At 42.5% G+C, this 23,303-nt stretch overlaps 1 protein-coding gene across 1 annotated transcript in view; it reads left to right on the top strand.

The window, feature by feature from the left end:
- The first annotated feature begins 209 nt into the window (after window positions 1–209).
- Window positions 210–23,303, top strand: part of ndufaf2 (NADH:ubiquinone oxidoreductase complex assembly factor 2) — a 37,490-nt gene continuing 14,396 nt past the window's right edge. Inside the window, exon 1 of the mRNA XM_029638306.2 lies at window positions 210–420. Coding sequence (XP_029494166.1) covers window positions 306–420 — 115 coding nt within the window. The 5' untranslated portion in view covers window positions 210–305. The remainder of the gene's footprint in view (window positions 421–23,303) is intronic.

The following is a 23,303-nucleotide window of genomic DNA, read 5'->3' as shown; positions in this document are numbered from 1 at the left end:
CAATAAAATCATTTGAATCAGCCAAACTGTTTTATTTAAACTCATTTAGCAAGCTAGTATAGCTCCAGCCAACAAGGGGTGTGCGCGGCCATGTTGTTACGTCAGGATTTTTTGAGACCTCGCTGGCATAACAAGTGCATTGATTGGTTCCTCTGATTCTGCCATCCAATTAAAACATATCTTACTGTTGTCTGTTTTTAGATACGGGACATTGCATAAACAACAAATCCAATTGAACATGCGTTGATAGGGGAGGTTGTGTGGTGAAAAATACGAGCCCGATAGCTATATCATATTTGCTCAATATGAGCAGGATCGGGGGTCTATTACGCCGGAGCTTTGGGGTGATAAAAGAACATGTGGGCACCGACCATTTCGGAAATAAATACTACTTGCAGCCCGAACAAAAAACTTGGACGGGTAAGTTGCTAACGCTTTAGCTACCTCATCCCTAGAAACTTTGACCTAGAAAGCCACCTCTGTCACGTTATTGTTGTCCCAGGTACAAGTAACGTCAGCTATCTTCTGAAACTCTCCAGTTTTATTAGCTATCTACTTTAACTAGAAGCTACACGTTTTAGATGGCTAGCTAACGTTACAGTAAATGGTACAAGCTACAAAGTAAGCAAATGTAACAGTAGCTATGTTAGCTAGCAAATATTCGTTTCAATATGTAAAATGATAGCTAGTTCAAACCGTGACAATTTTTCTACACTTTAATTTTAATCGAGATTATTACATTAGTGGTATTGAATTTTGATTTCTTTGCTACATGTTATTGAGATCTTGGCTCTCTTTTTGTTTCATGTAAGATATAACCACTAGATGGAGTACGTGTACCTGTTTTGATATATCCCAAACAAATCACATCAGTTTCTTCAATAAATTCCATACACTCTTTTTCATTGTATGTTAATTGAAACACATTTGACACGTCAAAGCTCAGTGAAGCCCATCTCTGTTAAAACATCCCATCATCAATGCCCTCAAAATATGGCACTGCAACCCTGTCAGACACTTTCCATTCAACCATTGTTTGAGGATGTAGAACAAGGTCAGATTTCTCATCTGAGAAAGATAGTGTAGCTTAATATATAAGCCGAGCCTCAGATGTGAGTCAGCAGACAAAGCCGTGGTGACTAGGCACTGTTGTCCCTCAGGTAGCAAGGTTCTTAGTAGGCAAGGTCGAGGACATTCAGGCTATTCTGTAGACTGAAATAGCTTCCTTACCTTGTCTCCTTTCCTTCACCAATGACTTGACAAGGCTTGACATTGTAGCAGAGATACGTCCTTCTTCAATTTATAACGTAAGGAGTGTGTGTTGTCTCAGCATCTAGTTTGAAAAATGCAAAACAATGTGATTGAAATTCACCCAGTCCTTTCACGTGTCAGTACTATCTAGGAGAGAAGAGATTTAGGGTCAGTTTTGCCTTTTAGATCATAATGAATCCGGTTAGTATGGATTGAGGGGACCTGATCTTTGCTGAGAAATCTCAATGTACAAGGGAGTTGAGCGTTGACTAGTGTGGGTGGTTTGGAGCTCCGACTACATTGAGACGCTGGCAGTTGATACCTGTAAAATCTTAAAAGCTTACAGTGTACGTATGTTTGTCCTAAGTAAAGTCGGGCCTGTCATTTGCTGAAATCCATACTTTTGAATAAAACTTTTGTCAAATACAACCACCAACCTTTTCTTAGTTTCAATTGCTCTAAAATGTAGATTACCCTACATAATCTGAGATTAAATTGGGGCATTTGCGCCAAGTTGCCATTTTAGAGCAATAGAAACTAGGAAACTGTTGGTGTGGATTTCAGCAAACAAAAACAGGCCCGATTTTACACCGGACAAACATAGGTACATGGTAAAGGTTTAACATTTTACAGTATCGACTGACAGCGACTCGATGTAGTGAGAGCTCCAGTCCGCCCACACTCGTCCTATTGAAATGGTTTGACTAGGTCTGCATTTTCAATCCGTAAACCCATGTTATCTTAATTCATTTACCAAGATGATCTCCCTCTCGTGGTGTAGGATTTAGCGAGGAGATATTGGCCTTGTACCCATTCACTCACTAACTGCGTCATTTGTGGGGGACGACGCGTTTACTGTTGCCTTGTTGTTGTTGTTGTCGTCGTGTTTGTTTACCAGACCTCTGCCCACCTCGTCTTATTTCTTAATGTGAAGTAATCCGTAAGTTATTTCAAAGCATGTAGGTGGGCTGGGTATTCAAACATCGTAGAGGCCTGTGTTCAGCACAGTCTAGGTCTAGGCTACTGCACAGGGAAGACCTCCTTTTGTTATTCAGTCATTAGGCCTACGGTGATTTCTCAATGGGACCCCTTGTGCATGAATAGCCTAGGCTTCAAGTACATGCACACTTATGTCATCACGTATTGGCTGTGTAATGACACGGGTCATAATGGTTGATTCTCCACTCACTCTTCCTCACCACAGGGAGGCCAGAGCTTTGCACTGTCTTCAGCTACTACCACACACACACACCATTGGCGTAGCACCCAACCCGTAGCCCCGACAAGCTTTTTACACCCTCTCACCCATGTCCTCATTGCATGTAGTGCCACAAGAACACTCATGGTCTGTAAAGTTCTCTACTTCTGATCGATTTAAACGAACAATATTGGAATCACCATACTCTCAACTATAAACTGTCAACTCTGATAGATTAAAATAGAATATTCTTTTTGGTTCAAATATGTGACATTTAACTAGGTTTTAAAGTCATAAAGCAACTGAGGAAAACTAAATTGCTAATGTGTGAATGAACAAGAAGAAAAAAATAAAAGATCTATCAAATTTTTGTCTAATGTCAACTCAACTCCGTAAGAGTGGAACAAATCTGACAGAATGGTTGTTTTATTGGGGATATTCAAATGAATCATTTCCCATATTTTGCAAATGTTTGTATTGAACTTTTTATTTTTAAAGACACAAATGTCTGTTTTGAGTATCTGTTGTCAAACTCAGTCAGTGGCTTGTCAACTTTGTCACTTATGGCTAACGCCCTTAAACTTTTTTTTTTCTCTCAATATTCTGCAAAAATATTTTCAGCACTGTTCCGCAACACATGCTTAAGCAATGGAAGTATTTGCCGTGCAAGACCTAAGAGATAATGTTTGCTTTAGAAGTGTTGCTTTATGTTCTAAATCTAGGAAAACAGGCCATAATGCTAACAAAATTCGAGCATTTAGTAGTGCTATAAAACAAAACAAAAAGGTTTGGCGATTTGTATTATATATTGCCTTGCGCGGGGCGGGGCACCTGTGAAACTGCGCTACGCCACTGAGGCACGCGATGTCTCCTCTTTCTTTTGCTCACTCCAACCTTGTAGAAATAAAGGGGGATGTATTATTAAGTTCATACTTCTTGCTCTTTAAAAAAAAAATCTTAAACTGCACAGACAGACTGCAGGCTCTATACAACAGCAACGCAGGTGGAGGAGGAAACTATTTATCTCTCTCCCTCCCCCTCTCTTTAGTAAATTCATAGGTAACTCTCTTTCTCTCAACTATCTGCTCAATCTATTCACCTGTCCCTATTAGTCTGTCCTCCTTTCATTTATTTATTTATTTGTACTTTAGTGCTCCTATTGTCTATCCCTCTCAATCTGTTGGGCTGTATGAAACTGGGGCGTAAGTAATATAATGCTGTGTTCGGTTCGGTTGCCCAGGACAGAATTGGGAAAAATATTCCAGTGTTATTTTGTTCAAGCTATCTCTATCCTCTCCCTTCCATCTTTTCCCCTCTTATCACTTTATTTTTTCTCTCTCTCTCCCTCCCCCTCTCTCTCTGTACTCCAGCTCTTTTTGATGCCTGTCCAGAGCTGTGTAGAATATCAGAGTGGTTGTGTTATGTGAAAGGCTGGGCCCAGCAACATACTACAGTACCCTTGTAAATGTACACCGAGCCTCTTTTAGCCTGGTTGCCAGTCCATTCTAGCTTTAGCTAACTCCTTTTGGCTTAGCAACGCTAAAGGAGAAACAGACTGGCTATCGGTGAAATGGAATGTGTACACAGAACAGACTATCTATGCCTGCCATAGTAATGAAAAGTAGGCCTAACTCCATGTCCCTAGCCTGGGCCACCTGGTGGTTATTGGTTAGCCAGATCTGTTTCCAAACATGACGACAACAAAGGAGTTGGCTGAAGGCAAACTCGGCCTAGATCTGGCTACCAGGCTACGATGCCTATGTCCGTATGAACACAGAGCATAAGCCTATCCCTTTCTGTGTTCCTCTGTCTTTCTGTGTCGCTATACTGTATGTACCCAGACTGGCTCAACCTCACTGCAGGGACGCCCTATCACACTGACTGGAAGAAAGCAAGGCATTCTGGAGATTGGCCCATTTGTCTTAATGGCAGCCGGGCTGCAGCACTGATGCCCATCCCCTCTTATTTAGGGAGAGCGGAGAGGAGAGCTGACATTATCGCCCGCTGCAGGCGGATTGGAAAATAATTGCCTGTATGATTGCTATTTTTTTCCCCCTTGCCTCTTTGAGGAGGTGTAGCCTTTGTCTTGGAATCAGTGGCTGCTCAATAGTGGACAGGGGAAAGGCAGCCCCTTTCATGTGGCAGTGAAAAGGATGTATTTTTAGTGCTATTCACTTAGCGCTGTATGCTATGCAGTTTTAATCTATTGGTCCGTGCGCTGTGCGAGGAGGAATCTGAGGGCTTCAGAGGTGCACCACACTGTGAGAGAAAAGAGGCATTGACTTGTCCTCCTGTTACTATCCTGTCCCTTTGCCTATTATTTAATTCATTCTGAGGCTCTGTTCCATGAAGTGAAAACTGAAAGGCTTTTGGTTGGTTCTGCCTTTTCAGGTTGTCTAGTGTGGGAGGGGAGATTGTGTGCGCGTGCACGTTTGCGGACCTTAAAAGAGAACGAGCTAGTGAATTCTCAACACTTCATGCCTTAGCACACTTAACACAACAACAGATGGCTGTGTGTCATCAGAGCGTTAATTCGGGCTGCATATATTCCATGGAAGAAGTCACAGCCGAGAGCGACTGGGTTCCAAATGGCTGTTTACTCAGCCACAAGCTGTCCCCAGGGGGAGATGAAGGAAGCTGTAGGCCTCTCTTCAACGCCAGCACTGGGTTTGTCATGGAGGCCTATGACCAAAGCTGCCTGGGGTATTAAATCATCTTCATTGAATGGCAGCGTTGCCATGCTTGGGCTTTCAATGAAGGTTGTTTACCCATCATCATGCCAAGTTCATCTAGCAGCTAGCAATGTTGTCCTCTTATGGACACACATTAGCCAGGCCTTAAGTGTTATTTTATTGGAACAGGTTTAGATTTAATAACGTGTTATTCCACCTCAAAAAGCACAAGAAAGAAGTTTTCAACACCCACCATCTCTAGTTTGTTGTCCACTGTACGGGAAACTGTTGAGCGTGAAGAACCCAGCAGCTTTGGTGCGCCTAGCAACTACTACCATACCCTGTTCAAAGGCACTTAAATCTTTTGTCTTGCCCAGTCACCATCTGAATGGCACCCATACATAATAAATGTCTCAAGGTTTAAAAATCCTTCTTTAACCTGTCTCCTCACCTTCATCTACACTGATTTTTTTTTTTTTTAAGTGAGTTTAAAAAGTAACATCAATAAAGGATCATGGCCCGGTTGCATAAAACACCTGAAGTAAATGTTATTTTTCCTTAATTTCCTTTTCCTTCATTTTAAGGTCAATTTCCCCCTTAAATTAAAGGACCTCATGGGCACCCTTAAGTGCTTCATTCAGCATGGGTATCAATGTCAACAGCATTTGTGGAGGTGACTGTTCCTTTTAATCTGCACTGGTTACAAAAGGAAAACATCAACCAGCCAGCTACTTAGCTAAACAATGGAAGGTGCACAATCCATGGCTACAAAACTAGCTGGCTATATATACTCTGTAAGATAGCTTGACGTACTAGAAAGAAATATAAACAAGTTTGGGGAAAAATGTACCGCAATAAATGTGATTTATCTTCTGAAGCAATTTGGTTAGCCAGTCTTGATTGTAGCAAAATAGCTTTCATTTTGTGAGAGAGAAATGCTCTCTTTTTAAGGAGGTTTAGTTAGTGAATCAGGCCGTCTCCATGGTAACCAGATACTCTTTCTGCCATACATGCCTTCAAACTACCGTAAAACTCCTTCAGGGTTAAGTGTGCCCTTACCTAAGGAAATATTTTAGGGCTCTATGCAATGTTCTTAAACAATTATCTTAGGCAAGGGGAAATTATTCCTTAAGGTAAGAACCTAAGATGTTTTTTGCAACCGGGGGGCCTTTCATGCCAAATAATTGCCCCCAGCCCAAAACATTACCTCCTAAATTACATTATATCCATCCCTTCTATGCAAACAAGGCTGATTTCCATGACAATTTTGCTGTTTAAACAACCTTTGTTTAGCTAATAAGATGACAACATTACTTCAAACTACTTTTGGGTACCATGTTAACATTCCAACATGAAATCCATGTCTTAAACATTGCTACATTTCGGAAATAGCAAAGAACAGGTGTAATCTGCTTGACACAAAGTTACTTACCTTACAGATCAAAGTCAGCTAATTTCCACTCCATATGCAAATCCGTTTGAGTCATACACTGGCTTGTCTGGCTGCCATGTTTTTATTTTAAGCTGACCTTCCTTTATCTACACTGAAATTATATTATTTCATTTGTCCTCTTCTGGTTTAATTGTTTTCTCTCTCGCATAGCTCATCAGTACACCTTTGTGGTTGAATAATATATATATATATTTTTTTATTGTAGGTCCTAGGATACAACAATGAATAATGTGGAACTAACAAATACCATCAAGGGATACTGTACAATTTACAACCATGAAAAACACCCCGTGAAACAGCTGTGAAAACATTTACGACATTTACGATTTAAATATATAAACGTTTTGATTTTTGGTGCAGTTGTGTCATTTAATTTATTTTCACAGATGATTTGTACACTCACATGGTAATGATAGACTTGTTCTCAACAGGCAGCCAGTCTCGGAAAGGGAGATTTGAACAGGGAGACTGCAAAGTCCAGGCACTGCTGCTCTCTTTGCTCTGGCCGTTTGCAGTGCTAGTGTTTTTAGTTCACCTGCGTTTGCAGTGCTAGTGTTTTTAATTCACCTGTGTATCTCACATATTATGTGCCCAGTATGATCGAGCGAGACAACTTTCTTAGCAGATAATGACAACATGACAATAACAGTAGATGTAATGAAAAGTTGGAGGGTGGTTGGTAATGGAGGACATTGGGTGGATCCACGTCTGGGTGTTTGGCAGAACCCCTAGTTCATGGAGAACCGGAGCAGAGTTAAAGGGAACAGGGTAGGAGACAGAGACGTAAACAAGCAAACACACAGGGGTTACACTTTACTGTGAGAAAATGTATGGATTAGTGCATTGTTCTAAATTGGAGATATGTACTTTAACAGTTTTTGAAAGTATAGCCTCCTTCAAGCGGGTCCCCCTCTGAGAATCAGACTGGTCCGAACTCACTGGCTCTGGTGGATGAGATGCCTCCTGGGTGGCTCGGACAGTCGATGGTCCTAAAGTCATTTTTGCAAAGTAAATTGAAGAGGTAGATGTTTATAAGCTCAGCATAACTACCATTTCTTGCTTTTTCAAATGTCAACCAAAGCTTAACATACTTTGTCTATTGGGCTTCAACGAAGTGTATGGCGTCAGAGCTTTCAGTGGTTAACCGTCCAACTGGAGAAGATTGCTGGCTTCCACTGAGGTAACCCTAGGAAGACAAAAAATATCAGTGTTAGGAGAACAGGAGCAGAGTTAAAGGGGACAGGGTATATGCAATTGCTTTGTTTACCTCAGTAAACAGCTGCGGCTCCTGTCCATACATCAGGTGATAGGGCAAGTACTCGGTGGACGCCTGGACGCTGCTGTTGTGTGCAAAGAGAATTACCTTCATGTTGTCCTCCCATCGTTCCTGGTACGTCAAGGGACTTGCCCATTGGCAGTCTTGAGGGTCTGGTTGGTCCAATCAAAAAAACTTGGAGGGGGTAGGAAACACAGTTGAAATCAGAAGTTTACATACACCTTAGCCAAATGCATTTAAACTCTGTTTTTCAAAATTCCTGACATTTAATCGTAGTAAAAATTCCCTGTCCGCGCAGTGGTCTAGGGCACTGCATCGCAGCGCTAGCTGTGCCACCAGAGACTCTGGGTTCGCGCCCAGGCTCTGTCGCAGCCGGCCGCGACCGGGAGGTCCGTGGGGCGACGCACATTTGGCCTAGCTTCGTCCGGGTTAGGGAGGGTTTGGCCGGTAGGGATATCCTTGTCTCATCGCGCACCAGCGACTCCTGTGGCGGGCCGGGCGCAGTGCGTGCTAACCAAGGTAGCCAGGTGCACAGTGTTTCCTCCGACACATTGGTGCGGCTGGCTTCCGGGTTGGAGGCGTGCTGTGTTAAGAAGCAGTGCGGCTTGGTTGGGTTTTGTTTCTGAGGACGCATGGCTTTCGACCTTTGTCTCTCCCGAGCCCGTACGGGAGTTGTAGCAATGAGACAAGATAGTAATTACTAACAATTGGATACCATGAAAGGGGGGGTAACATTTTTTATTTTTTTATCCCTGTCTTAGGTCAGTTATGATCACCACTTTATTTTAAGAATGTGACATGTCAGAATAATAGTAGAGAATTATTTATTTCAGCTTTTAGTTCTTTCATAACATTCCCAGTGGGTCAGAAGTTTACATACACTCAATTAGTATTTGGTAGCATTGCCTTTAAATTGTTTAACTTGGGTCAAATGTTTCGGGTAGCCTTCCACAAGCTTCCCATAAGCTTAAGTTGGGTGAATTTTGGCCCATTCCTCCTGACAGAGCTGATGTAACTGAGTCAGGTTTGTAGGCCTCCTTGCTCGCACGTGCTTTTTCAGTTCTGCCCACAATTTTTTTTATGGGATTGAGATTTTGTGATGGCCACTCCAATACTTTGACTTTGTTGTCCTTAAGCCATTTTGTCACGACTTTGGAAGTATGTTTGGGGGTCATTGTCCATTTGGAAGACCCATTTGCGACCAAGCTTTAACTTCCTGGCTATTATCTTGATGTTGCTTATTTATATCCAAATAATTTTCCGCCCTCATGATGCTATCTATTCTGTGAAGTGCACCAGTCCCTCCTGCAGCAAAGCACCCCCACAACATGATGCTGCCACCCCGTGCTTCATGGTTGGGTGGTGTTCTTCAGCTTGAAAGCATCCCCCTTTTTCCTCCAAACATAATAATGGTCATTGTGGCCAAACTGTTCTATTTTTGTTTCATCAGACCAGATGGCATTTCTCCAAAAAGTACAATATTTTTCCCCATGTGCATTTGCAAACCGTAGTCTGGATTTTTTTATGGCGGTTTTGGAGCAGTGGCTTCTTCCTTGTTGAGCGGCCTTTCAGGTTATGTTGATATAGGACTTGTTTTACTGTGGATATAGATACTGGAGGAAACCGGTACAAAAGTATCCTCACAAGGTCCTTTGCTGTTGTTCTGGGATTGATTTGCGCTTTTCGCACCAAAGTACGTTCATCTCTAGGAGACAATGTGTCTCCTTCCTGAGCAGTATGACTGCTACGTGGTCCTATGGTGTTTATACTTGCGTACTATTGTTTGTACAGATGCACATGGTGCCTTCAGGCATTTGGAAATTGCTCCCAAGAATGAACCAGACTTGTGGAGGTCCACAATTTTCTTTCTGGGGTCTTGGCTGATTTATTTAAAATTTCCCATGATGTCAAGCAGAGGCACGGAGTTTGAAGGTAGGTACCCGTTGCTGACAGGTGTAAAAAAAAAAAATCAAGCACACATCCATGCAATCTCCATAGACAAACATTGGCAGTAGAATAGCCTAACTGAAGGGCTCAGTGACATTCAACGTGGCACTGTCATAGGATGCCTCCTTTCCAACAAGTCAGTGTGTCAGATTTCTGCCCTGCTAGAGCTACCCTAGTGTTATTGTGAAGTGGCAACGTCTAGGAGCAACAACAGCTCAGCCGCAAAGTGGTTGGCCATACTAGCTCACAGAACGGGAACGTCAAGTGCTGAAGCGCGTAAATTTCTCTGTCTTCAGTTGCAACACTCACTACCAAGTTCCAAACTGCCTCTGGAAGCAATGTCAGGACAAGAACTGTTCATTTGGAGCTTCATAAATGGGTTTCCATGTCCGAGCAGACGCACACAAGCCTTAGATCACCATCTGCAATGCCAAGCATCGGCTGGAGTGGTGTAAAGCTCTCAACAAGTGGACTCTGGAGCAGTGGAAACGCAAGTGTTGTCTGGCGTGATGAATCAGGCTTCACCATCTGGCAGGCCGACGGACGAATTTGGGTTTGGCAGATGCCAGGAAAACGCTACCCGACACAATTTATAGTGCCAGCTGTAAAGTTTGGTGGAGGAGGATTAATGCTACAGCATACAATGACATTCTAGACGATTCTGTGCTTCCAACATTGTGGCAACAGTTTGGGGAAGGCCCTTTTCTTCTTTCAGCATGACAATGCCCCTGTGCACAAAGTGAGATCCATACAGAAATGGTTTGTTGATCGATGTGGAAGAACTTGACTGGCCCGCACAGAGCCCTGAACTCCTTTGGGATTAATTGGAATGCAGACTACGAGCCAGGCCTAATCATCCAATATCAGTGCCGACCTCTTGTGGCTGAATGGAAGTCCCCGCAGCAATGTTCCAACATCTGGTGGAAAGCCTTCCCTGAAGAGTGGAGGTTGTTAAAGCAGCAAAGGGGAGACCAACTACATATTAATGTAAATTATTTTGGAATGAGATATTTGATGAGCAGTTGTCCACATACTTTTCGTCATGTAGTGTATGTCTGGTCATGTACGACGGAAAAACAAAAACTAAATTGCAAAACAATCCATTGGTGACAGAATATAACCTACAACATCCATACCTTGTTTCAGAGTTCACGACCTTGGTCAGTCAAGATGACCTCAGGAGAACCGTGGATGTTAAAGATGTCCATCATCGCCGTGGTGGCCTCGCCAGTCTCATACTTGATGGGTATCATACTAAATGAAAATCACATTTTGGTTTCAAGCACCCTTTTTAATGGGTTACAGAAGGACATTTATAGAGTTAAGCACGTTCTCTCCCTTTACTGGCCTTAATGGGTATTGCCTCCATCCACTTGGTAAACTGTTCGGTTGCCGTCAGACACCAGCTGTTGCCATTCCTGGATTTCGTGAAGGGTCCGATGAGGTTAACCCGTAACATTTTAAAGTGTTAGAGAGAAGATGACTTTATTCCTACCCGTATTTGTGTCGTACAATATGCAGATGTTTGTAAGGATACTGACACATACACATTCTATAATATTGAACTCTGCTGTGAACAAATAAAGCAACCATTACAAAACAACTTATCAGGGCAAAATGTGAATTGTGACATTTACCGTCCATGTGCCATGGTGAAACAACTAATGGGCTTCAACTCCGGCGCCACAGTCTTCACCCTCTCAAACTTCTGGCAGGCTAGACCGGTACTTACCTTCAAACACAACGTGACAATTTGTAACACTGTGTGCTCTCTGATATGACATTCATTGAAAACATACTAATTTAATGTATAATAGAATGTGATTGATAAACAAAAAGGTTATTTCACATGGCCCAGCTAACCACATCCTTTACAATCTCACGCCAGAAGAAGTGTAGGTTGATTTTTAGCAACCATGCACTTCACTCTGAAATGGCTAGCATGCATCTCGGTCAGCATAGCCTCTTTCTCTTCCTTAGTGAAAATCACCCTCCTGTGTGGCTGGCCATCCTTCCCCTGTAGGTACATGTGATTGCCTAACAAGTTGGAAGAGAAGAGTTGTTGAAATACTTGAGTCTTAAGTAAATTTGCACTGCTGTCTTCCGCTCTCTTTAATCCTCCATCCCCCCCTTCCCTATCTGTGTCTATTTAAGGGCAGTTGGAATTACCATAGTTGCTTACACCTATCCATTTGATTGGTCAGGTTTAATTTATGGCTAGATACCTCAACATGATAGACATATGTATCGATGGCAACATGTAGATGACCAACTAGCTAGATGGAAAATGGTTGTACATAGCTATATCCTTCCAGTTATCTATTAGAATCTACACACAATCTCATAATGACAAAGCGAAAACAGGTTTTTTGAAATGTTTGCAAATGTATTAAAAATAAACTGCTTATTTACATAGGGATTCAGACCCTTTGCTGTGAGACTTGAAATTGAGCTCAGGTGCATCCTGTTTCCATTGATAATCCTTGATTACAATTTGATTGGTGTCCACCTGTGGTAAATTAATTTGATTGGACATGATTTGGAAAGACACACACCTGTCTATATAAGTTTCCACAGCTGACAAGAAAACAGTGGCTTCCATCATTCTTAAATTACTCTTCCTAGAGCTGGCCGTCTGGCCAAACTGAGCTATCGGGGGAGAAGGCCTTGGTCAGGGAGGTGTACAAGAACCCGATGGTCACTCTGACAGAGCTCCAATGTTCCTCTGTGGAGATGGGAGAATCTTCCAGAAGGACAACCATCTCTGCAGAACTCCATCAATCAGGCTTTTATGGTAGAGTGGCCAGACGGAAGCCACTCCTCAGTAAAAGGCACATGACAGCCCGCTTGGAGTTTGCCAAAAGATACCTAAAGGACTGTCAGACCACGAGAAACAAGATGCTCTGGTCTGATGAAACTAAGATTGAACTCTTTGACCTGAATGCCAAGCACCGTGTTTTGGAGGAAACCTGGCACCATCCCTACGGTGAAGCATGATCTTCCAGGAAGTCATCAAATGAAGTCTCTCGGACATTCGATTTCCGTTTGATAAAATTGTCAAATTTTTGTCATTTTTCCGCTGTCCTGGTAAATCCCACAAGAGGGCAAATGGAATCATATCGCAAATGTACAAAACATCAACAATCACGACGTGGCCTTTTCTCCTAAACGGAAAATACTTTGAAGATAACTTGGTGCGCATCGGTTTGGCATAATGGGCAGTTGGCCCTGAACAAGATGGCGTCGAGGCTTCAACAGTTTTTGAGTTATGGCCATTTTTCTGGGATTAAAGGTCAAAAATGAATATAGAGCGCAAATTTTTCCGCTTCACGTCAAAGTAAATAAACCTACGGTGTCAATAAAAAAAGAACCAGCCATTTATCTATCGTAATTTAAGAGAAATCGTACAATGTTTTTTTAAAGTTACAGATCCAGTTAAAGCATGTTCAGAGCTCTGCGAGATTTCTGTGATTTTTTTTTTTTTTTCCCGTGATTTTCTGAAATGACACACACATTCAACCCTCTGTAAATAAGTCAGTTCTTAACATAGACTTAAAACTCAATATTCTATAAGTGCCTACCAAAAGGAGGATATGTGTTCACTTTCAGCTTCCTGTGTAAACCGGAAGTGCCTTAAATAGTGTCATATGTGCTGTTTCGAAGGGTTTAAAAGGTCAGATTTTTTCAAAACTTTGTGTTATTAGGGGCGGCAGGGTAGCCTAGTGGTTAGAGCATTCGACTAGTAACCGGAAGGTTGCAAGTTCAAACCCCCGAGCTGACAAGGTACAAATCTGTCGTTCTGCCCCTGAACAGGCAGTTAACCCACTGTTCCTAGGCCATCATTGAAAATAAAAATTTGTTCTTAACTGACTTGCCTAGTTACATAAAGGTCAAATAAAAAATAAATGAGGCAACCCTCATGAACTGTAAATCAGTCATTTCTCCCAACAGATGTCGAAGAAAAGCTCTCTCTCTCTCACACACACACACACACACACACACACACACAGCAAGGATGGAGTGACAAAGTGCGGTGCTTAAAGACACTCAGAGCCTGCAATGGCATTACCATAATCTCTAGGCTGTGCCGAGTTCAAAGAGATGCCCCGCTAGACCGTAGCTTGCTTGGTCTGAGCTCATAATGAAGCCTGGCCCTAAATTGTAGGTGCTTTTGGGTGACAGCAGGAGAACAGTTAGGGTTCGAAGCACAATTCGACCTCAGGAACATTCCTGAGGTCCTCCCGATCTGTGCAAGCCTAACCTTGACCGTGCATTAACTCTTAACAGTTAAAAGAAGGTGTTTACATCAAACAGTTTTCACTAACTTCTCTCCCCATAGGAATACATTGCCTGCACCCCTAAATTCAACCGGAAGCCTATGTGTGTTATGAATGACTTATGAACCTGTCTTCGATGACAATCCATCAGGCCACTATGAGGTCTACCTGTGTCGATTCTAAGCTTCCTGGAGCAACCGGAAGTGGTTAAATTCACCCAAAAGGTGTTTTGATGTACATAACCTGCAAATGTGAAAATGACTGCATTCAACCCTGTGTAGATCGGTCAATTCTTAACATAAACACTTAAAACTCAGGATTCTGTAAAAGCATACCCCAATGAGGATATGTGTGCACTTTTAGTGCCATAATTGGTGTCATAGGGGCTGTTTCGAAGGGTTAAAAAAAAGTCTGATCTTTCCAAAACGTAATATGTGCGATCAGGCAACCCTCATGAACTGTAAATCAGTCTTGTCTCCCATAAAATTTCCAAGAAAAATGCGCGCACACACACAGCTTGGACGGAGGGACACAGTGTGGTGCGTAGAGACAGACAGAGCCTGCAATAGTTACTTTTGTTCGAACTATTAAAGAACCGTCAGATCTAGAGTTCTGAAACTTTTGAAACCTGTTCTAGAGCTCAGGTCGATAGTGCGTGGTGAGTTACGTGGCTCTAGAAGGTTCTCGGACCGAGAAACAACCTCGTACATTTGCAATAACTTCAATTCATCACGAAAATGACAACATTAAGAAATGTCCCAGAGTCGCAAGACTAGGTGCATTGCAACCGCCTCGGCCCATAGAGACTGACCCTAACGTTTCTAGAATGTAACTACGTGTTTTATGTTTTTATTATGGTTTGAACAGAAGGAGCTGTGCATTTTGGGCCAGCTCTGAATATGTGATAGTTGGCTTCTAAACGAGTTGGAAAAAGTGGGTGTGGGGTCAGTTTGTATCAGTTTGGTGTCAGAATGATATCTAATTGACTGATGGACGGTGACTTGCTGGCTGACTTTTGTCCATTTGCAATATGTTTAAACAATGCGGTACCATCACCAAAATGACATTCTGAAATCAACACCAACGAGCGATGGAGAGGAACCAGAATCACTGCCCAGCCATCCCGAGTTCATCGGTCCAGTCAATTTTGCATTTCTGCAGTATTTTTGAGCATGCCAAATTCGTGATGATAAATGCCCATTGAAACATATTGCAAATGCACAGTGCATTCACAGCCAAGACAATGCATTAGTGGCTTGAATGTTCACTGAATGTTCTTGAGTGGCCCAGCTAGAGCCCAGACTTGAACCCGACCGAACATCTCTGGAGGGACCTGAAAATAGCTGTGCAGCGAAGCTCCACATCCAACCTGACAGAGCTTCAGAGGATCTGCAGAGAATGGGAGAATCTCCCCAAATACAGGTGTGCAAAGCTTGTAGCTTCATACCCAAGAAGACTCTAGGCTGTAATCACTGCCAAAGGTGCTTCAACAAAGTACTGAGTAAAGGATCTGAATACTTATGTAAATTTGATATTTCAGTTTATTTTTCATACATTTGCAAAAAAAATTCTAAAAACCTGGGTTATGGTGTGTAGATTGCTCCGATTTAAAAAATATATATATTTTATAGTAAGGCTGTAATGTAACAAAGTGGAAAGTCAAGGGGTCTGAATATTTTCTGAAGGAACTGAATAAAGACAAATATGTGGTAAACAAAGTGTTCTCTTTTCGGTCCTCTGAAGCAGTAGGTAGTCAGCAGGTAGTCGCCGTCAAAACACCGTCCTTGGTGAGGAATTCTGAGGTAATAATGTTGCGCGGACTGAGCGAGTACTTATGAGGTGAAATTGAACCAGTTCTGCCCGAGGCCTCCGTCCTTTGCGACCGCTATGAAGTAAAATGGAGCCAATAAACCAGCATGGCAACGGACGTTTTGGTTAATTACTTAGGCCGGTCAAAATTTTGCTAACAACCACCAAAAGTTCTAACAACCACCCTAGCAACAGAAGCTAGAACTCATCGAATCCCATTGTGATGCAGGGGGAGACACTTTTTGGCATGACAGGCCCATAGCTTTCACCTGCTCAGTCTGTCATGGAACGAGCAGGTGTTCTTAATGTTTTGTGTATTTCCACAATGAGGTTGGAATAATATTGTGTACATTTATTATAATGCCCTTTTACTGTAAGAGCTGTTTGAAAAGACCGCCTGAAATTTATTCCTGCTTTGGTGGAAGGGAGTTTTGGCCTTCCATGGTGACATCATCATGCGGTAAATTTACTTAAATGGACCCATACGAAAGAGTTCCAAACCCCTCTGCCAATAACAGCACATTTTCAGTTTTCCCTCCCCACTCGAACCATTCCCAGACAGTCCTAGCAAAGTTATTACTTGAGAAATTGCTTTTTTCTTTAAATTAACATGGTTTCTTAGCAATCACAGTAAGGTACTTAATTGTTACCGGGAAATTATTTGATATTGAGATAAAAATGGCTGCGTTGGACCTACTTTTTCTTCTAGATGTTTTCTAAGACCACTTTTCCAGGAAACAAAGCCTTTGCTTAGGCCTGTTCCCAAATATGTTGGGTGGGAAAATGTAGACCCTTCGCTTTCATTTGACACCAAATTTGATGTGCTCCTATGAACTTCTGTGTTAGTGATCATCGGGGGTTTATCCACGGAAATGTCCATAGGCTACAGTATGCGATGTAGGCCTAATGGTTATTTCTACACCACAAGGCATAACCTCCTAGGCTACCTCAGGAGTCCATTTTCTGCCGAGGCTTGTTTTTTTCCCCCCCTCTTTCAACAGGAGATCGAAGATGGAGAGACGTTGGGCCTATGTGTGAAGAGAGGAGAAAACAAATAAGGCTATTTTGAGTCTGTTTTCCAGTTGAGCTACTTGCTGCAGGGAGCTGGTTGGCATCAATCTGAGTCAGTTGGGTTCGTTCTGGACTGAGAGGGCTTGACACTTCTGTCTGTCAGAAAGCCAACAGGTCAGACGGAAAAGACAGACGGCCTCCTCCGCTCCTCAAATCTGCTCCTCTGCTTATTGAATTCACATTATTCTCATAAAACTAACAGGCTGAGAGATACAGGGAAGGAGGGAGATAGATACAGGGGGTATTCTGACCAAGGGGGAAATAAGCCCGTAGGGGGAGAGAGGTGGTGGATTACTTACAGAAATGATGATTTTGGGGAAGAGAGGGAGAGAGAGAGAGAGGGAAGGATACTGACAGAAATTATGATTTTGGGGAAGAGAGGGAGGGAGGAAGAGAGAGAGAGGGAAGGATACTGACAGAAAGAGGGAGACATGAGAAGGTGGAGGGAACAGATGAGTACAGAGCAAGAGAAGGTGGAGGTGGCAGGAAGACAAAGAGAGGGGTTTGTTGAATGGCGTGATGGATGGAGGAGAATAGAAAGGGGTGGACAGCTCTCTTCATGGACGTCATGTGCTGGGCGGGCGAAGCAACATACAGCTCAGAGCGAGAAACAGGTCAGCATCCATACAAAGACTAGCTTCACTACCTGTTTTTTTTTATAGCCCATGTTCCACAACGTAACGGTAAGATGCAGTGGTTTGTGAGGTGAACGATTCCGACAGCCCTTTAGAGAGTGTTAATAGGTGGTGGCCAAGCTTGAAATGAACGTCTAGAACAATGACATCACTACAGGCTGCTTCTGAGTGGAGCCCACCACTACAGATTACATGTGAAGGTTGCATAATAGTCTAGTCTACTTATCTGACTGAAGAGTGTGTGTGCGGGGTGGGGGCTCTCTACATTATGAATGTAGCCGCTAGAGAGAGCTGATGTGTGGCGAATTAAGTACACATTAGCTGTTGTAAAAGGATGAGGGGAAGATGTGAGTGGGGTAGGGTGGACTATACTAGCTGGGCGGGTGAGGTGGCTGCACCTGATCACTCTCTTCATAAAACTGTCCATTGCCATGCAGAGGTTTAGGACAGGACTAATCTACAGCCAGCTCACAGCAAAGGCAGGATAAAGGCTCTGGTCAAAGCTTCTGGACTAAATAATCAAAAATTAAACTAATTCAAGATTCGGAGGGATGGATAGATGTAAGGTGCTGTCCCAGTTCTGTCATGGATGACATTGCAGAGGGTAAAAAAACATGTCAGGTCCTCTTCAGTAGAACTTCTTTGGACTGTGTGTGTCTGTGTGTGCAGAGGCATAGGGGTGTGTTGGGTGTTGAAGCAGATGATGGGAGTTTAACAGGGTCTGTTCAGGTTTCAAAGAGCCCACTCACAGCACATCATCCCTCAGAAGCAGAGGAGAAACACACTGATTGGCTGCCGCTCTCGCTGCCACGGCAACCCCTCATCCGTCCGTTTCCCTCCGCTCCTCCCTCAACCTGGTCTCATCGCAGCCTCGCAGATGAATCGAGCTCAGACCGGTGAGATGGCTCATTAATATTCATGAGGAGGGATTTAATCTGATTGTGCGTGGCCTCTCCTTTGATGCACTGTATTCGTCCTTCATGGTGAGCAACACTGTCCTCCCTCTCATCCTGCAGGTTAATCTGGGCCTGTTTGTTTGTGTGTGCGCACGCACGTGACTGGGGACTATGTGCCCCCCTGGTGAGTGAGGGGGAGGCAAGCCTAAATGATGTAACTGGAACATTCTCAAAAAGGAGATTCAAGGTTTCTTTTGAGTATTTATTTCATTCAGGGGTAAGTAGATAAACGCAGGGGCGCCGCTAGGGATTTTGGGCCCCATGAAAATATATCGCATTGGGCCCCAACACCACAGGCCACACCAACCCTGTGCAATTGCTGTAACCACACACCTCCAGAACCCAATCGACCCATTCAAAACTTTAAATAACTCTTACCTTTGCAGGCTTGCACTCTCTTGTAGTCCAATATTTACTGCACAATATTTACTGATGGTGAGCTGTGAAAATATAACACTGTGCAGACATGCATGCAACATTCTGCATCCAGTGGAATTCACTATTTGATGCAAGACTGATACCCTCTATAAGAAATGTGCTAAAGGCCATCTTTTACAGTCTAAATGTAATTTTAATGGTAAAATTCTTGAATAAAAAATTCTCTTAACATGAATGAATAACTTAAAATAAATACAACTTAAATATACATTAAACTCTTCAATTAAAATAAATTATCATCTATAGAATATAACAAACAGAATAATAAAATCCGCAGCATATTTTTGAACTAAGTATTACATACCAGCTAGAAAATCAGCAGCTGTTAAAGTGGAAATGGAAAACAAAATGGAAATGAAAATGCCTGATGATGGCGCTAGAGGAAAGGTCAATAGGTTTCTTCCACTTGGGGTCTTGATTGTGCACAACAAATGTTATGGCAATCCAGCCATTACTTTGAGATATCTTGTTCTCAGTCTTGTTCTTCTCAGTTTACGGATGTTAACTTTTGCCAAAAACAAGAAAAGGAAAAAGAAACCGTTAGTTTTATTAGTACATTGTAAATAAAATATTATATTAATAATGAAAGGTTAATAATTTAATATTGAAGAAAAAAATGTACCTAATGTACCCCCCCCCCACACACACACATATATACGGCACCCCTGGATAAACGTTTCGGCCTAAGCCTTCCTCTGAGGACGCAAGCCTGTCATAGGGTCAGACTGAGAGAAGGAGCCCCTCACACACTCTCCTCACACACACACTTTCCTCACCCTTCCCCCAGGTCTGGGAGAGGAGACCGAAGGTGAGGGAGTGTGGGGTAAGACAGGGTGGGAGGGTTCAGCTCTAAACTGGGAAGCAGAAAACACCCCCACACTGACTGGCTCAAAACTCCTAATAATCCCTGTTAGACTAGGGTTATGTAGGCTATTCAAGGTAGGCATACTCTGTGTAGCCTGTATATACTGGGAGCTCTGCTCTGAGGTGGTTGTGATGAAACCCACTGACAGAAATACTGTGCAGGATTTCCACCTATTGTCCTGTCTGAGAATGATCCAAATGGTCCATTAAGACTGGCCTAGGTCCATTTGTCATGTGATGATGGTTTCCCTCTAAATCTGGTGAAGCACAGTAAAATTTAACAATGTGTGACCTCCTCTGTGGGCCCGTTTTTCTAATATTGAGTTGCACCCCCTGTTTGCCCTCAGAACAGCCTGAATTCTTTGGGGCATGGACTCTACAAGGTGTCAAAAGCATTCCACAGGGATGCTGGCCCATGTTGACTCTAATGCGTCCCACAGTTGTATCAAGTTGGCTAGATGTGCTTTGGGTGATGGACCATTCTTTATTTACATGGGAAACTGTTGCGCGTGAAAAACCCAGCAGCGTTGCCGTTCTTGACACACTCAAACCGGTGCGCCTGCACCTGCTACAATATCCCAGTCAAAGACACTTAAATATTTTGTCTTGCCCATCCACGCTCTGAATGGCACACAATCCCTGTCTCAAGGCTTAAAGTCTTCTTTAACTGGTCTGCTCCCCTTCATTTACACTGATTTGAAGTGGATTTAACAGGTGACATCAGTAAGAGATCATAGTTTTCACCTGGTCAGTCTGTCATAAGAAGAGCAGGTGTTCCTAATGTTTTGTACACTCTGTGTACATCATATTATAACCTGTATTGGTATGATATTTGCCTGACGACAAAGTCAATGTTGAGGTAGCTGACCTTATTCAATCTAACCAAACCACTGTCTCATTTACTTCCAACCTAGAAGAAACCTTAGTTGTTGTTGTAGATTTGGTTGTAGTATTTAGGATGGATCTGTTTTGATTGTGGGTTCTGTTGCAGCTGTAATTGGACGACGTGTATAATGAAATATTGATATTGCCCTGAAAAAGACAGTAGAGCAGAGAGAGGTTTACCTCTGACAGATGGACAGACAGACAGGCCTCCCTCGTATGTGTGGTTGTGAGTCATTCTCACAAACTTGGTATTACTCTTGGTAAATAAAAAAATAACATCTATTTTGTAATGGATAAAATACCATCTCAAATTGTCTGTTAAATTAATCATCTTAACTGTTCAGACTGAATTATTATTTTGTTTATGTACACGTTTTCCAAGACCATGCACAAAACAAAAAAATCTCAATACCGTAACACTTGTAAAGTTAGAAAAAACATGGCACGGTGAACATTTTGCACTTTAATTATATATTTTTTTTGCCTAAGATTCAGGAGAGTTATTACAATAATAATATGAGTAAATGAGCAAATGGTACTTCATCGAGAGCAAAAAATATCATTTGGAACTATATGTGAAGCATTAAGAACAACATTGATCATTAACTCCCCACCACTACCCAGCTCCACCACATCCCATCCCCCTCCCAGTACCATGTTGTTGTGTTCTTTAGAAGTCAAGTCCGTCACTGAGTCCATTTCTCTTTTGTATTTAGTACCTGTGAAAATATGGAAAATAATCCAATTACATTTCATTATCAACAGTCCCTCCCAATCCCAACAGTTAAAATCCCATTAGTATGCAATTATAATGCAATAACATGGTTACTAGTGAAGGTTGACTACAGTGTTGCAACAAGTGCCTAAAATAATGCTAATCGCTAACTAACTAGCTGGCTTGCTAAATGCCATTTAGCTAAATGCACTAGCTAGGGCAAAGCAAACGTTACCTCCAATACAGGTTGCTCCCAGCGGTGGTGTAGATCAGCATGTTTGTGCAACAGCATGTTCTGAATCAAATGTGATTTAGGATCCCCTGGGAAACACTTTGGGTCCTACCCTGTCATCACTCCGTCCTGGCTTTTTCATTTGTTGTAGTGCCAAACAACAATTGGATTATAAAATTATTCAATTTCTGATTCCGACAGTTCACCCAAGTGTTTCGATCTATATCGCAAGTCAAATTGCAATCTTTGGTTGAAAAATCATAATTCCATTTTTTTTTTTTTTTTGCCCATATCGTGCAGCCCTACTAACAACCTGGTAACTTTACTATGCAAACATTTAGTGGCACAGAAAGAAATGAAAAATGGATGTGTTCTTCAGGGAGATGCAATGTAGACTAAATCTTAATCAATAACAAACAAACAACTTTTCTACCTCTGAAAAATGTTGATTTAGAGCTCTGGCCACAACACCGGTATAAAAGCAATGAATGTCATGTGCATTGTTACCAAACCTTTTTGTAAGGTTAAGTATGTCATCAATAACACTCATGTCTACAACTTTACTCTCTATATACAGTGCATAAGGGAAAGTATTCAGACCCCTTGTCTTTTTCCACATTTTGTAACGTTACAGCCTTATTCTAAAATGGATTAAATCATTTGTTTTCCTCAATCTACACACAATACCGCATAATGACAAAGCGAAAACAGGTTTTTAGAAATGTGTGCAAATTTATTAAAATAAAATAAAAACAGACCTTATTTACATAAGTATTCAGTGCCTCTGCTTTGAGAGTCGAAATTGAGCTCAGGTGCATCCTGTTTCCATTCATCATTTCATTATTTCTACAAATTGATTGGAGTCCACCGATGATAAATTCAAATGATTGGACATGATTTGGAAAGGCACACAACTGTCTATATAAGGTCCCACAGTTGACAGTGCATGTCATAGCAAAAACCAACCCTTGAGGTTGAAGGAATTATCTGTAGAGCTTGGAGACAGAATTGTGTCGTGGCACAGATCTGGAGAAGGGTGGCAAAAGAATTCTGCAGCATTGAAGATCCCCAAGAACACAGTGGCCTCCATCATTCTTAAATGGAAGACGTTTGGAACCACCAAGACTCTTCCTAAAGCTGGCCGCTCGGCCAAACTGAGCAGTCGGGGGAGAAGAGCCTTGGTCAGGTAACCAAGAACCCGATGGTAACTCTGACAGCGCTCTAGAGTTCCTCTGTGGAGATGGGCGAACCTTCCAGAAGGACAACCATCTCTGCAGCACTCTACCAATCAGGCCTTTATGGTAGAGTGGCCAGATGGAAGCCACTCCTCAGTAAAAGGCACATGACAGCCCTCTTGGAGTTTGCCAAAAGGCACCTAAAGGACTCTGACCATGAGAAACAAGATTCTCTGTTCTGATGAAACCAAGATGGAACTCTTTTGCCTGAATGCCAAGCGTCACGTCTGGAGGAAACCTGGCACCATCCCTACGGTTAAGCATGGTGGTGGCAGCATCATGCTGTGGGGATGTTTTTCAGCAGCGGGGACTGGGAGACTAGTCACGACGAGGGAAAGATGAACAGCACAGTGCAGAGATCCTTGATGAAAACCTGCTCTAGAGCGCTC

Source organism: Oncorhynchus nerka, linkage group LG27, assembly GCF_034236695.1.
Source record: "Oncorhynchus nerka isolate Pitt River linkage group LG27, Oner_Uvic_2.0, whole genome shotgun sequence".
NCBI classification, from domain to species: Eukaryota; Metazoa; Chordata; class Actinopteri; order Salmoniformes; family Salmonidae; genus Oncorhynchus; species Oncorhynchus nerka.
This window is presented reverse-complemented; position numbering and strand designations above follow the sequence as displayed.